This window comes from Dreissena polymorpha, chromosome 2 (assembly GCF_020536995.1).
Source record: "Dreissena polymorpha isolate Duluth1 chromosome 2, UMN_Dpol_1.0, whole genome shotgun sequence".
Taxonomy (NCBI): Eukaryota; Metazoa; Mollusca; class Bivalvia; order Myida; family Dreissenidae; genus Dreissena; species Dreissena polymorpha.
Genome location: NC_068356.1, coordinates 76,153,522 through 76,169,230, shown reverse-complemented (window position 1 = coordinate 76,169,230; position 15,709 = coordinate 76,153,522). Strand labels below are relative to the sequence as shown.

Here is a 15,709-nt window from a genome sequence, read left to right as displayed (position 1 = left end):
AGACATAAGAAGAATGCAGCAATATTACAAATAGAGAAAATACACACCGAGTATTCTTAATAATTTGACAAAAGTAAAATTTGGTCTACTTTTGTTATTTGTTGTTTTGCAGAAACATGCATTATATTGTGCTTCCATGTATTACCAAAAAATTCATTCGATGCAGTTATCAACGAAGCATCAGGAAATGTCATATTCCGTCTTTGTTTACGTTTCTCTTGGTATTGAACAAGGAGAACCTCTGTCACCTTTTGGTTTTATAGTGTTTATCAACGATATCAAAGCCACATGGATACTCAAAATCAACGAACATTTCGTAAAATATTTCGTAAAACAAAGTTAACCCATAACAAAATCAGTGTTCCTTATAGCAATAGCCAACATTTTAACCCTAGATGTTGTCTGGTTACATGGAATTAATGAGATACAAGCGTCTCGTTTTTATATTTTGTGTCACAATATATTCAATTTTTATTTCCCGCGACGATATCCGAACATTAACGAGCGAACGCGAGATGGGCTTCGGGCAAACATTGAAAGAATTATGTCTTGCTTGCGACGCTCCCCATTAGTCGATTATTTTGTGTACCCGAGTATAAAATTCTATTACAATCGAAATAAGTCTCATACAATAAAAAAGTAAACGAACAAGCTCGGAAGAGCTTTTTATCTTGTATATATTTTAGCCGTGTCATATAAGATGTAGCTCAAATCATGCCAATGGTTCTGAAGTTTTGGCGCATCTATGACAACTCTGATATGGAAAAGTTGCATTACAATTTTGAAAACATATTCTCTGTGTAAAACTGCTGTACCAACATAATTGGGAGATTTACTTCAGCCGTTTTAGCCAAACTTGGGGCATCACGTCATTGGATGAAAATTGAAAGTAATCAGAATTCAATATTATAATAAGTGTTTATGGAATAGGTAAATATTTCAACCAATTATAATGGTAAGAAAAAAAATCTATGGTGCCAAGCCATAAAATTAAGTTTAATTTTAAATTAATTAGACAACCTTGGTCTTGGATATATTATAAGTACTCCTGAATAAACAGGCGAAATCTTTCCGCTTTTATGATATTTTTAGTTTCAACAAGTCCCTCCTTACCGAAAATCAAGTTTAGGCGGAAAGTGTCGTCCCTAATTAGCCTGTGCGGACTGCACAGGCTAATCTGGGATGACACATTACGCACATGTATTAAGCCCTGTTTTCTCAGAACATGACTCATATATTTTTGCATTACAGGGTCAGTTTGTGCGGGAGTAGTGGGCCTCAAGATGCCGCGGTACTGCCTGTTTGGAGACACAGTGAATACGGCGTCTAGAATGGAATCGAACGGACTGCGTGAGTATATCTATATGATTTCTGAAGAACATTGATACATTATTCTTAGTTGGATCAATTTATTTCCAAAATTAGGGATGTCTAGTATATTTATTTCTATATTTAGAAAATTCCTTTAAGCAAACAGCGCATACCCAGATGAGACGCCGCTTCATGCATCATAAAGGAAGGTTTTTCGGAGTTTGGGTTATGTGTAAACCGTCTTCTGTTTTATCAATACAAGAGGACGCATTTAACAATGTGTTTGCGTTGATAATCTCAAAACCCGATATGTCCGACAGTATTTTCTTTAATGACCTGTCGTAAGCATTAATTTATCCAGATAAAAAAGCGCTTTTAATAGCATATGAAGTCACATTTAACCCATGTATGTCTAGCGGCTAGAAAAAAGGCCCTGGCAAATAGCGTAGACCCAAATGAGACGCTGCATGATGCGGCGTCTCATCTTGGACTACGCTGTTTGCTTAAAGGAATATCTGTAAGAAATATTCTAAATATAGAAATAAATATAATAGACATTCCTTATTTTGGACATACATCGATCCAATTTAGAAGGAAGTGAGAGTCCACTAGGCATAAATGGGTTAATTGGCATTGATAAAAGAAGTGCTGTGCCTATGTTTTAGCGTTTCTACCCGTTGTTTCAGCTTTACGCATCCACGTAAGTCCGTATACAAAAGAAGTTCTGGACCATTGTGGATCCTTCGACCTCGAGCTCAGGGGTGCCGTGGAAATGAAGGTAGGGTGTAGTTTTTAGACATTTGGCTGGAAGTCATTGTGGGGTTCCGCTATTTCCAGGATAAGAATCGCGCGAAATACTTTTTTGAATGTAAAGGTTAAGATGCCTTTACTTGTTTTGTCTTAAGATTTCGGAGGAAGTCAAGTGTCTTTGATAGTGGAAACGTCTTTTTACTAAGCAATACATAAAGTTGTACGGCGTGGGTATTTTGATTACTTGCGGCGATAACCGTGAGTCGCTTATAGATCTACTGTGTATTTATAAACATGTGTCAAACACAAATTAATAAGCGGTGGAATTACATCCTTATTTTATAAATTACCGGTAATCCTATATTAAGTCGCATGGAAGTGGTCGCTTGTGTCGCAAACTGTCTTTCTTAGATTTAGTTTATTTCTTATTGCTTTACGGCTGTTAATAGTTTTCTTCGCTTATGAGAAGCTACTTTTGTTTAAGTTTATGGTTAATCTTGTATGTGATACTTGTTTTGGTATGATAAAGTACATTTGGTTAAGGGTAGGCTTGCTGCTCGTTGTATATACCGGTAGTGGTTGAACGGGCCTATAACGGCTATTAGGAGTATGTTTTGCCATGATTCATTAAGTCGCTTTTTTTAGGGAAAAGGCTCCGTTACTACATATTGGCTCAACGGGGAACGCACTGGATTTCGCGACCAAGCCAAGCTCGTGCCCTACTGTTGATGACGTCATAGTGTTGATGATGTCACATGAAAGATGAGAAAACAAAATGATGTTCTTTCCCATTTTGTTTTCACTTCATCCAAGGAAAACCAATCAAAGCCCGCACAGTCAACGGATAACGGAAAAACTGTATACTTTTGAACATAACGCGTTAATGTTTGTTCATGAGGTGATTTTAATACGAGATGAAACAATCCAACAAAGCTCGCATCTTTTGTTAACATTTGTTGTGCAAAACCAGAAATTTTATTTTGGTTGAAGTTCCACCTGTTTTAAAATCTTCCATAACGGTTTATTCATATGTAGAATATGTAACATTAGCTTTGTCATTTGATAAGGACAATGGACGAATCGATGCACAGGCTCTACCAAGAATAATGTGTACAAAGTTACTTCTCTGTGTATTGATATACATCTCGTATTTTATATATTTATGTGTAGTCATTTCTGTAGAACAAAAATAGCATTTTAATGAGCAAATGTTACCTAACAAATATACAGATGTAAGTTAATTAAGAAAATGTCAAAACTGTCGTGCTTTTGCAGTCGTCATAATTATAAGGCGTATTTTAAATTTAAGATTAAATATTTATAAAACAAAACAAGTATGATTGCATGGGAAACAAAATTAAAGTAAACAGACTATTTATTTTAATAAAAATGTCTTCCGATTTGATAAATACAATGTTGTTGCCATGCGAAAATGTTAGTGTACAATGTAAATCTATCAAGTGTTTTAAATGGAACGTAAAATTAATAAATATGACCATTTGGAAATAATGTATAAATATGGAGACATGGAATAAGTATTAAATATGTATATAAGGAAAGAAGGTATAAATATGACTGTATTGTAATAATCACTTATATGGCTGCATAGAAGTTACTTATAAGTATGGCAATAAGGACATTTATTTTATACTTTCCGGTGGTTTATAGAGAAATATCAGTGAATTAAAACTGATAATTTCACTGTTTCAAACAATGAAAATTATCAGTGAGAATTATCGATAATTTTCACTGTTTATGTTAAATGACGTCATTTTTTGGACGAAATGACGTCATTTTCCCAACGTAATTTTTTAGTTAAACTCTTTAACAATGTATATAAACTGTGAAAAAAAGCATAAAATAAAAAGAAAATTTGTTGGGTTCGGTGGATTATCGATTTTAATTCACTCGTGATCATATAAAATGTATATTTTCACTCGTGGCTGCGCCACTCGTGAAAATATTATTTTCTATGATCACTCGTGAATTAAAATCGATAATCCACCGAATCCAACAAATATCCTCTATATTATTATCTTGGTACTATTGGATAAACTTATAAATATGGCCTTTTTTGGACAAACTTATAAGTATGACTATCTTAAAATAGCTGATTCTTATAGTTGTATTGAAATATCTAATAGTTGCGACAGTACTTTATAATTTATAATTATTGATGTATGAAAATAAGTAATCATTATTGATGTAAGGGAATAACTAATTAATTTGACTGCTTGAAAGTTATTTTGCTTATATTGAAATAACTTTCGGCCGCATGTTTATCGCTCGGCAGAAGCACAGGGATAGAGCCAATGATCTACTTTCGTTTAGAAACAAAAATTGACGCAAAACAACTTAAATACGACAGAGACGGATGCGGTGTTAAATATATTTTACATGCAGCGTTTTGTTCATTTTAGGAGTACATGATTATTTGTGTGTTATCCGCTTTTAAAAATCAAAGCACTAACGGAACACAAAGTTTCAGAATTAACTTTATGTGCAGCACCGAATATAGGCATATTGTAATCGCAACGTCCGTCTTTGCAATCTTCCTTCTGTCCGTCATTCTGTCCCGCTTCTTGTAAGGAACATAACTCGTTAAGTATTGAATGCATTTTACATACATTTTGGTATGTTGATAAAGGACATTGTGAGGAATTGTACTTTAGAATTAACTTCACTCTTGGCTTTTTTTTGTTAAATCAATTTCTTATGCGGTTCTATTTAAGTCAGTAATTAAATGATTAAAACGAAACACCGTTCAATGATAGAGAGCATTAATGAGAAGTGCTGAATATTCAATAAATACATACAATGTGTCTGTCTTCCCAAACTCTGAAGGTCAATATCACTCTTTTGGGTTAAAAAAAACATCCTGGGAATGCGGACAGCGCTTGTTTTTGTTATTTATTTTAAAAAATCTACATTTTTAATAAAGTATTTGTTACCTTTTAAAGAAACCATACAAGTGTTTGCCATGTTTTTATTTCAGACTGCGATGTGTTTCGCACGAACCAATTTGTTTATAATGTTGCATTGTTATATAAGCGTCTCCGTTTTTTTTTTTTTTTTTTATATACTTTTGCAATTACATTTCAAATAAGCTTTTTTAAAATAGATTTCCGTGTTTTTTATAACTGTGAAATCAGGTATAAGCTGCAATTTCTTAAGAAGATAAACCAAGAAAAAATTATACTACATTGTAAAATATAAACAATATACGCGCCAACTGTTCCTTGATTCTCATATATAGTTAGTGTTTCGTATAAAAATGTGTCATAAGCGCAATTTGTAATGCGATTTATGATATATTATAATAAAAAAACATTTTTTTTTCTAATATTTATTTTTCTGCAAATGATATGACTTGAGTTAAACATTTTAAAAACTTTTAAAGTCACCTAATGCGTATAGAGACCATACTGAAACATAACAAGACCATATTATTTACGTTCCTTTCGGTCTAAGGCGAGCGAATTCGTATGGCAAGCGGTTCGACGCATAATCCCAAGAAACTAGGTTTCTCATGAGAACCTTGGTTCTCAGAATGAGAACCTAGGTTCTCGCTTGAAGATTGCACATGGCTTCAAAAACCCAAGTTTTCAAATGAGAACCTAGGTTTTCATGAGAACCTATGTTCTCATTTGAAAACCTAGGTTCGTATGAGAACCTAGGTTCTCAGAATGAGAACCTAGGTTCTCATGAAAAACCTAGTTTCTTGGGATTATGCGTCGAATTGCTTGCCATATCCGTGGTTTTCATTTGGGAACCATAGGTTCTCTGAGAACCTAGGTTCTCTGAAAACCTAGGTTCCATGAGAACCTAGGTTCTCTGAGAACCTAGGTTCTCATGAGAACCTAGGTTTTCAGAATTACGCTTCGGACGGCGTAAACTTGCTCGTTTGGAATACGGGACACATATTATTCAGGGCGCAGGATCAATGGGATTCACATATGATTACACACGGGCTGGACAGAATGAAAACACGCCGTTAAGAACTTTATTTTTGCAGATATCTCAAGTTATAAAAATATGTTTGCCAAGTTTTTAGTGCATAAGTTTTTCTCTCAGTGTTGCCGATTGAATAATACATTATTACACATTATCAATAGAGATAAAACTTTTATTTATACCATAATGATTGCTTACTATATTACAGACATACTTAAAATAAAAACTGTACCGTACAGTCGTTTGAGGCCCGAACAAGGGAACTGAATATCTGAAACTCATTTAATGCTGTAACAATGTATTATGTAACGATTGATCTGAATTTGTTTCAATTTTTAGTCTCAAAATAATATTTACAATTAAAGATGTATTTCATAAACAGTTTAATTTTTTATTAACGTGTTCAGACCAATGTCGACCGATTACTTTACTAATTTTATTCCTCGAGAAGTTTCCTATAGTGTTCGTTGAATATTACTTAGCATTGTCTGAACATTGTTCAAAAAAATGTTCTTGGGGAGTAACATTCACTGTTTCACGTCTATTGCTTATCATTCTACACATATGCCGCCTGTGTGTACCAAGCAATGGGAGACAACTGGAGGTTAATTTTGGCAAGCGGTTCGACGCATAATCCCAAGAAACTAGGTTTTGTCAGGAGAACCTAGGTTCTCATGAGAAACTAGGTTTATGAAATCCCAAGAAACCAGGTTTCTCGTGAGAACCTAGGTTCTCATTTGAAAACCTTAGTTTACGCTTGAGAACCTAGGTTCTCATGAGAAACTAGGTTTTTCATGAGAACCTAGGTTCTCATAGACACATAGAACTTAGGTTCTCATGAGAACCTAGGTTCTCACGGAACCTAGGTTCTCATGAGAACCTAGGTTCTCATTCTGAGAACTTAAGTTTTCGTTTGGTATCCTAGGTTTTCACAAGAACCTAGGTTCTCATTTGAAAACCTAGGTTCTCATGAGAAACCTAGTTTCATGGGATTATGAGTCGAACCGCTTGCCATAGATTCGGGTGTTTTGGCCTTTTATTCAGTTCTACGAACAAATTTAATAGTCTAATATGTGAACATAAATGGCGTTTTATCTGATATATCGAAATATGATTATTAAGTTTACATTTTGAAAAGGTCTTTGTTTAAAGTAGTGTATTCTAATTAAATAGTTTTCGTATGTTTGAACATAGGATCTTCCTCTATGAATAATTCTATTTTCTGCTTTGCAATTATTGGAATTTGTTTTTTGAGCAATCAATTTATTTGAGTTAAAAAAGAGAGATATGACTTAACAAAAATGTTACGAGCGACAACATAGTTTCATTGATTGAGATTGTTATTACAATTTAATAACAAAGCAACAGATACCATGTTTTAAACATTTTCAAAACTATAATATCTGATAGTTTACTAAAACTAGTGGCTTTGACATCTCCTATTTGTCTGACAATTTCTAACCATTTTACGTGTGTCATTAGTTGCAACACGTGTGCTTACTTGTCTTAGTTTGTTTAAGAATAAGCTATCAAAATCATGTTGCTTGATATTTATATATTGTATTGCAAATCTTTGTCCATTTCATAAATGTGACATTTGAAGTTTATATTCTTCTAAACATCATACAATTGTTTTTTATATTTTACTTTTAAGTTATTTGTGGAAATCCATGTTTAATCGATACTCGTCAATGAATTCCATGTGACGTTATTTTACAAGAGGTTGCGGAAAGTGTGATTGTGTAGAGTTTATTGTCACATATACATGTCATACAGTTCCATGTGTAATTTAATATTCATTGTTTTAGCCTGCTCTTATTACACGCAATAACATGTCCATTGTTGTGGTTGTTTTGTGCTAAAATGCTTGTTCATTATGTGGCTAGATAATATGAACGACACGCTGGCGAAATTTAAAAAAGGGTTATCACTTGTTGTATCCTTTCTACGGCCTTTCTCCATCTACTCCTGATTTTAGTAGGGCTGTTGTCGTTTATATCCTATAAGTATGTGCACAAAGTACTGGAAAACCAGATTCTAGAAAAGGTGTGAGTTGGCAAAAATACGGCCGTGAAATGACTAAAATACTGTTGAAAACGCCGTAAAAACCAAGGACACATACTAACTTACATTGATAGTTATAAAGCATAATAGAGTCGTGTTCTGAGAAAACTGGGCATAATGCATGTTGGATTTTTGCTATTAAGAGATTTCATTTAAACGAAAAATGTCATAAAAGTGGAAAGTATCGCCCCTTATTAGCCTGTGCGAAGTGCACAGGCTAATCTGGGACGAAACATTACGCACATGCATTATGTCCAGTTTTCTGAAAACACGACAAAATAAATTACCCCATGTTTAATGCAATGTTAAGTACTACATGCATGACCCCGACGAGTAAAACAACAGCATGTAAGAAATATAATACAAAGGTTTGTTATTTATTAAATAATTCTTACAGGACTTGCTCACACAATCTGCATGGTTGAGAAAAACAAGTAAATAAAGTTTTGTGTGGTATTTGAATTATGAAAGAAAAAAAGGAGTTGACTGAATTTAAACACGGTGTTTCACGGTATTCGAAACAGGGATTAGTGGAAGCAGAAGCATGTTCGCTACTACTTCGCCAACCATGCTTTCATACACGCAAAGCTAGCAATACCCTTTTTAAAATAAAAAACAGCATTACACGCGGATTATTATTTTACCGATTTCGAATGATGATGATCCATCATGAACCATTATGTATTACATTTTTCTTCGTCAGGATCGTTATTTTATTTTTAAATTATGTGTACAGTCCTTTTTGTATGTATGAAATTTTTAGGAATCAATTTGAAAACTGTGTCCGTTTAAAAAGTATTTTCTTAACAAAAATATGACTTTGCTGTCGTATGAATATAAACTTTTTGTTTCTCGAAAAAATACAGTTATCTTAAGTAGAATACGGAGCCTGTTTGTTAGTTTTCTCATTTCTTGATACTTTCGCATTTATTAAATAGAATTGCTGACTTTGATGATAATGTACATTTATTGGCTGGTTGCATAACCATTTGATAGTGTTTTTTTCTTTTACGTTGCCGTATAATTCTACTGCAGACGTGTGTTGTACGTCTGTGCGTGTCTGTGTTTGATAGAATGATGGCTTGTTTATGGGAGCACGCCTGTGTAGTTTTGACATATTTTACTTTTCCACTACCTGTATTTGAGATTTTTCAATAAGATGTATATGTATTTATTAGATGTAACTGTTTGCATTATTATCTATATTATCTAAACGTTTCTTCACGTTGGCGTTTGAGTACTTTTTAACTTAAGTTCAACCCAGATTTTCATTCATCTATTTATACCTTTAAGTGAAAGATGTTTATAAAATCGATCACCATTCTGTCCGAATCAATACATATTGAGTTATAATATAAACATACATAAATATTAAGATGATACCAAACAGGAATACATCTTAGCGATATGCGGTCAAAATCACTACGGAGAATCTCATTCTACGGCTTGAACCTATCTTATTTAAACGGCTACGGGTAACCTAAATCAAACGCCGAATACTTAAAAGTTATATATTTCATAATATATAAGTTACGTCTACTACTAAAAAGGGTTACATATTTAACAAATGCACTATATAAATATTTTAAAACAGACAATAAATAGTTATATTCGACTACTCGGGAGCTTTTTACATCTTGTCAATTTAGTTCGTCGTGGTTAATAAAAAAACGTTTCAAATACGACCGTCATTTTCACAACAAAATTACTTGACTAACAAACATTGAAGTATCAAAAACTATCTGGAGCATTAAAAAAACTATTCTTCAAACGCGATACTAAAGATACTCTATACTTAAAAAACGCACATTTCTTATAAACATAAACGCGAAAGTACGAAAACGCTACAAAACAAATCGATTTAACAAACAAATGAACGTTATTAGTTTCTATATCATATTGTTATACGAAATTGAATATATATATATAAATATATTTCATCAAACCAGTTGTTAGTATCTACACTTAATCCTAGAAGTAAATTTATATAAAACATAGTTTTGGATAAGCCTTTTTTCATTACGCATGCGTAGCTATATTGATACAAATTTATCATGAGTTCGTTTAATTTGTATAACTGAAAAACTGACTTTATTCGCTTAACTCTTATTCTAGAATAAAAAAACTTGTAGTAACTTAATTATAGTAGACTTTTGATTTGTTTACAATAGTTAAATTGTGTCCATTTTGTGTTTATTCAATCTTCCACCATATATCGTGAGTTGTCAATCATATATATTTGTGTTGTAGATATTATTTATGATTTGTGTTTACTTTAAATGACTTGAACACCCCATATACGTATGCGTTGCATTCTAGCGAGTATTTCTCATTCATGTAGGTTTTTATAGTTGACTTTAAAACATTAACAAATAAACGATGGAATAAAATTATGCATGGTGTGGTTTATTTAAGAAATATTCGTGTACGTTATAGTTTGTTGTCGAATAACCCACGGCCGGAAGTTTAGATACGTAGGGATTAAATCGCGAGTTCTAAGCACGAGTGTTGAAACCACGCATCTAAACTTCTGGCCGTGGGTTATTCGACAACAAACTATAACGTACACGAATTATTTCGATTCCAACACGGTTTTTACTAAAGATTTATACAACATATCTTATTTTTCTTGTGTACTATTTTATTTGAAGTTCCGCCCATAACAATAACTTTTGGCTATTCTGTCGATCAGATTTCTGCCCTCAATAACAGCAATACGGGATTATTACGCTGGTGGAAAATATATCGGCATGTTTTGTTTAGTTACAGCGCGTGCTTTCAGTGTATGAGCTCCGCCCATAATAATTGCAGAATAACCCATAGCCGATTTTCTTCTTTGTTTTTTTTTTATGAAATTTTGCACGTGCCGTGTTAGAATGCTGTTTAATTATCCCAGTCGAAGAAACGGGAATATAAACATTTGCCAATGTCAGTCGGATCTTTCGGTTTGTCGAAACTCGAATGGTTGGTCCTAAGACTGTTTTTAAAAGTTCCCCACGATATCTTGAGAACACTTCCACCTACCATTTTTTTGAGTGGGTCACTTGGCAGGAAAGGAAGGCATATATCGAATTTGAGGTCTACAGATCAAAGGTAAAGATCACATACACTTTCAACATTACAGTTAAAAGGAAAACAAGTTAGTTAAATTTCGTTTATTTCTTCATTTTCATTTAAAAAAAATGGAACGAACGGGCAATCAAAAAATCAAATAACATACAAAGTACCGTAAATTGTCTATAATAAACATAATTTAATTATACTTACACTTGCAATCCAGCTTAAAGTTGTATCTCTAAGCTTTTATGCGTATATACAATATAGGTATATTGATGTAACCCTTTGACCAGAAAAAATGCCTTTAACAATTCGATAACCCTTGTTGATAACCTCCTAGCCTGTAGACACATATGTGGCGAAAGTTGACAACACGATCTGGTTCATTCACCATTGTCCCATTTACTGTTTTTCTTATCACCATGTTTAATGTCAAAGAAGGGACATTCAATAAGACTTCGGAAGATATAGAAGCAGCGAGCATTTGCTCATGCACAGGTGGCAGTTTCCATCCTCAATATAAGCAAATTTGATTATGGTGGAATTACCAGAATAAACATTAGTACTAGCATCCGATTTTCTTCAAATAATCTTTGTAATACACACTTTGAAGTTTGTACAGCAAAAGATAAACATAGTAATAGTACACTGTGGGCACGTCGCATGGAACGTCCAATCTGTAGGGCTTTAACCCATTTATGCCTAGCGTCTAGAAAAATAAGGCCTTTGTAAACAGCGTAGACTCAGATGAGACGCCGCATGATGCGGCGTCTCATTAGGGTCTTCGCTGTTTGCTGAAAGGAATTTCTGTAAGAAATATTCTAAATATAGAAATAAATATACTAGACATCCCTTATTTTGGAAATAAATTTATCCAATTTAGAAGAATGGGAGAGTCCACAAGGCATAAATGGGTTAAACTAGTGTAACGGAATACTTTACCTCACACTGAGTCCATATAAAATCACAACGCGTGTATTTGTAAAACAAATAACATCCTAGATGTGCAACTTGCCTTACATTGATGTCAGGTAATAGTAACAACGAAAAGTTCGCAACCGTAACCAGGCAATGTTTTCTCAAGTATGCAAATGTTATATGTCACTTACTTCATGATCGAAATCATTAAGTGTGTCGCGTTCTGAGAAAACTGTGCATAATGCCTGTGCGTAAAGTTACGTCCCAGATTAGCCTGTGCAGTCCGCACATGTTAAAGTTACAGAGCGCCAACTGTTAATCATAAGATTTTACCTTGAATTGCGACCTCAACCTTTTACCCATGAGTATAGTATGTTCTATCTTAAAGAACGTTTATTAAGATGAACCATAAACCTTGACCGAGGAACATGGGAGTTGTACGCGACGCATTCTGTAGTCATGGGAAATAATAAGTCGAAGTTACATATACTTCCGTTCAAGCTTTCAAAATTTATGATGACGGTTTGCCTTAACCATCGACCGAGGAGAATTAGAGTTTATGCAACACATCGTCTGTTCATGGGTAGAACAAATATGAAGTTAGATTGAAATCAAGGCATTAAAAAATAAGTGTTCAACTAAAATTCCTGCCCATTTGACTTTGAATGATAAACCCTGACCGTTGACAGCGGAGACTCGGAATTCTGCGCGACAAAATGTCGTCTTGTTATGGGGAATGTTATAGCATGAACGAATTTCATTGATTGTATTGATATTCCAACATTAAGTCACGTTTATCACGTTATTTGATGAACTGATTTCGTTTTTCAACGACCCTCAAAGTGTCATATAGACCCCTTATCGTTTTTGTATTCTCACGAAGACGTTCATTAGACTTATGGCCTTACGATGGCAGAGGACAAAGGTAACTCCGTGAAAGTGGGCAATTTATTGTTGTATTTCGTCACACTAACAAATTTCGTTGCCTTGGTAACCTTCATTGTTTACTACTCGCAGTATGGAGGGACATGTTGCTCTCATGAGGTAGGTACAAATTTCATGTACATTTGATCTTTTCAACATGTTTTAAAATTAATTCCATTAAAGAATTAAAATTGCTATACACGTTTGGAATAATTGCACACAGGTACTTATCAAGAAAGTACATATTAGTGAGCCAGATACAAAGTTATCATTTGGTATTAGCATGTTATTGTTTTTGTCTTTTTTAAAGCATTTTTTTCCTTTATTAAGAACATTTATGAAGTGTAACACACTAAAAGTAAGTTTGAATCTGACCTATTTAGGCGAATATAAACAAAGACTTCCCTGGTTATTACTGTAGGAAATGTATAAGCTCTTATATAAAGTGAACAGATAATACATGAAATTAATTGTTTCAAATTCATTAAAACAAAATACTATAAAAACGAAACTGCTTATATTATTTAAATTCATAACCAAAAGTCCAAACTCATGCGAGTCTTCTCTTTTTCAATTTCAATTTTTCAATTTTTCTTGGTCACCGATTTACATGATGGATTGAAGTATAAAGAGTTGTTTACATCAATAGTAGCTAAAGTCTTCAACGCCGTATTTTTGACGTTTATCATGACATCCTCCTCGATGGTTTGAATGCTCATTAAGGTCTCTTTGGATATTAGCATACTTGCGACATGCAGTTGTTGTGAAAGTGTTGGTACAACAGTATCAACTCAGCGTAACCTGACATATAGTGATCCGCAAGTTGTTAAGGGCCCTAACTCTATTTTACATATGCTGGAATTCTATTCGTCAGAGTGCCGCCGTACATGTTAAGTATTCTGTTTTGAAGAAGACCAAACTGCAAATACACGTTTTTGACCAATACCAACAGCAGAGAGAACAATATGTGAGTTTTCCAACTGTGCCTTCGTAATCAACGAGCGGATGATCAGTAATAAGCAAACAAAATGAATGCATCTTAAACAGAGTTTATAGAGTATGGCAGTCACCAGCAAATAAGTAAGTCCAACACCAAAGATGAATTAAGTTCAGAGAATTGTATAAGGAACATGTTAAACGAAAGTGTTAAACTGCAATATTTAACTATTCACATCAGCGAATAAAATCCTAGTTTTGTCGTTAGTGATTTCCCAGTAAGATTATTGCGAACTCATTCTCTATGATATAACTCAGCTGGTTAACTTCAGCGTGTTAAAAAATGTGCGCTTAACTTTCTCTCAACGGAAAATGCGTTAATTTAAACATTATTATCTTTATGTATACTCTTCGGTCGGGAATGCTCCTTAATACTTATTTAAACGTAAAAGTGACAAAGTATCAAACGCAAACTCCGATCCTCAGAATCAGCAGTTGGATGTTATGCAGGCCCATCTGACAAGAACATGACAGGAGCTTTAGTTCATGTAAGCTTGGGAATGAACTGCCTTTAAATGTAAGACAAAGTGAGCCCGTGAGATCAGAAATAATACCAACAAGAATTTCTTAATAAGTACACGAATGTCCGTACGAATTTGGTAATAATTACTTTGTACATATTCATTTTTTTTTCTATAAATATTGCATCGTTTTGTACTCTCAGTATTCCTAACTTATATCAAAATTCTTATATGAATAGAAAATGTCCTATGTAAATTTGGTTTCATTCTTTATATGTCTATCATTGTATGTATTTCTTATACTTATTAACTAATGTACAAAGCCATTGAATATGTATTTAAAACGAGATGTGTTTGTGAAACACTATTTAACCTGTGACCTTGAAGGATGACCTTGACCTTTCACCACTCAAAATGTGCAGCTCCATGAGATACACATGCATGCTAAATATCAAGCTGATATCTTCAATATTGCAAAAGTTATGACCAATGTTAAAGTTTGATATTCCATACAATTGGTTTAATCAGTACAATGCAATTATTTAATACAATTTCGAGATTCTCCGAAGTTGTTTATAAATCGAAGAGGATATATTTAGCATTTTACATTAAGGTCTTTGTATAACCTATAATTCAAAGCATAAGCTCAAATAAAATGCATCGACGAAATAGTGTTGATTTTATGTAAATTGTTTTTTTTAATATGTTCAGAAAACACAATGATATTTATATCAACCACATATGCTTAAAAATTCAAAGCAACACCATGGAGTGCAGTACATTATAAATTGTTATTATTTTACATTTTCTACTAAAATTTAAAAAAAATGCATAATTGACCAACCATTTTACTTGGTTCGATAAACGACAATTGCTTTCACCAATTTAACTCAAGGAAATGACACATGTGGACGATTTCTTTGAAACTTTTCAATTTTTACAATTTCGTCTATGAAACACTTAACCCAGCTGAAGCTCGCTTCAATTTCTATGTCCAGAATAATTTGTCGAAAGTCAAAATATATCTAAACGAACACCATTTGACGCTGAAAAATATAAATCTTCAGCTTTGTTTTTTTTTCAATCGAATATAAAAAAAACAAACATAAAATGTCCTAAATGTCGCAGGTTTGTGTACGTCACGAAATATACGAAACGGTTTTGAATCTCCGCGCTGAAAAATGATGTACGTCAATTTTCCATACACCACTATTGTCTTTCACGCCTTTATCCGTCATTTGGCAAAATTATGTCCAGTCAAACTAAATATATCA

At 33.4% G+C, this 15,709-nt stretch overlaps 2 protein-coding genes across 7 annotated transcripts in view; both read left to right on the top strand.

Moving 5' to 3' along the window:
- The window catches only part of LOC127867686 (atrial natriuretic peptide receptor 1-like), a 740,759-nt gene that overhangs the window by 549,831 nt on the left and 175,219 nt on the right, over positions 1-15,709 (top strand). For 5 of the 6 annotated variants that reach the window (XM_052409008.1, XM_052409007.1, XM_052409009.1 and 2 more), the window contains 3 exons: positions 1,252-1,350; positions 1,998-2,089; positions 2,707-10,472. In XM_052409008.1, the coding sequence (XP_052264968.1) occupies positions 1,252-1,350; positions 1,998-2,089; positions 2,707-2,790 (275 nt within the window). In that variant the 3' untranslated portion in view covers positions 2,791-10,472. Of the gene's footprint in view, positions 1-1,251; positions 1,351-1,997; positions 2,090-2,706; positions 10,473-15,709 lie in introns of those variants that run through there. The other variant, XR_008043618.1, reaches the window with a different exon arrangement.
- Positions 12,931-15,709, top strand: part of LOC127867688 (hemicentin-1-like) — a 43,353-nt gene continuing 40,574 nt past the window's right edge. The window contains exon 1 of the mRNA XM_052409013.1: positions 12,931-13,098. Coding sequence (XP_052264973.1) covers positions 12,964-13,098 — 135 coding nt within the window. The 5' untranslated portion in view covers positions 12,931-12,963. The remainder of the gene's footprint in view (positions 13,099-15,709) is intronic.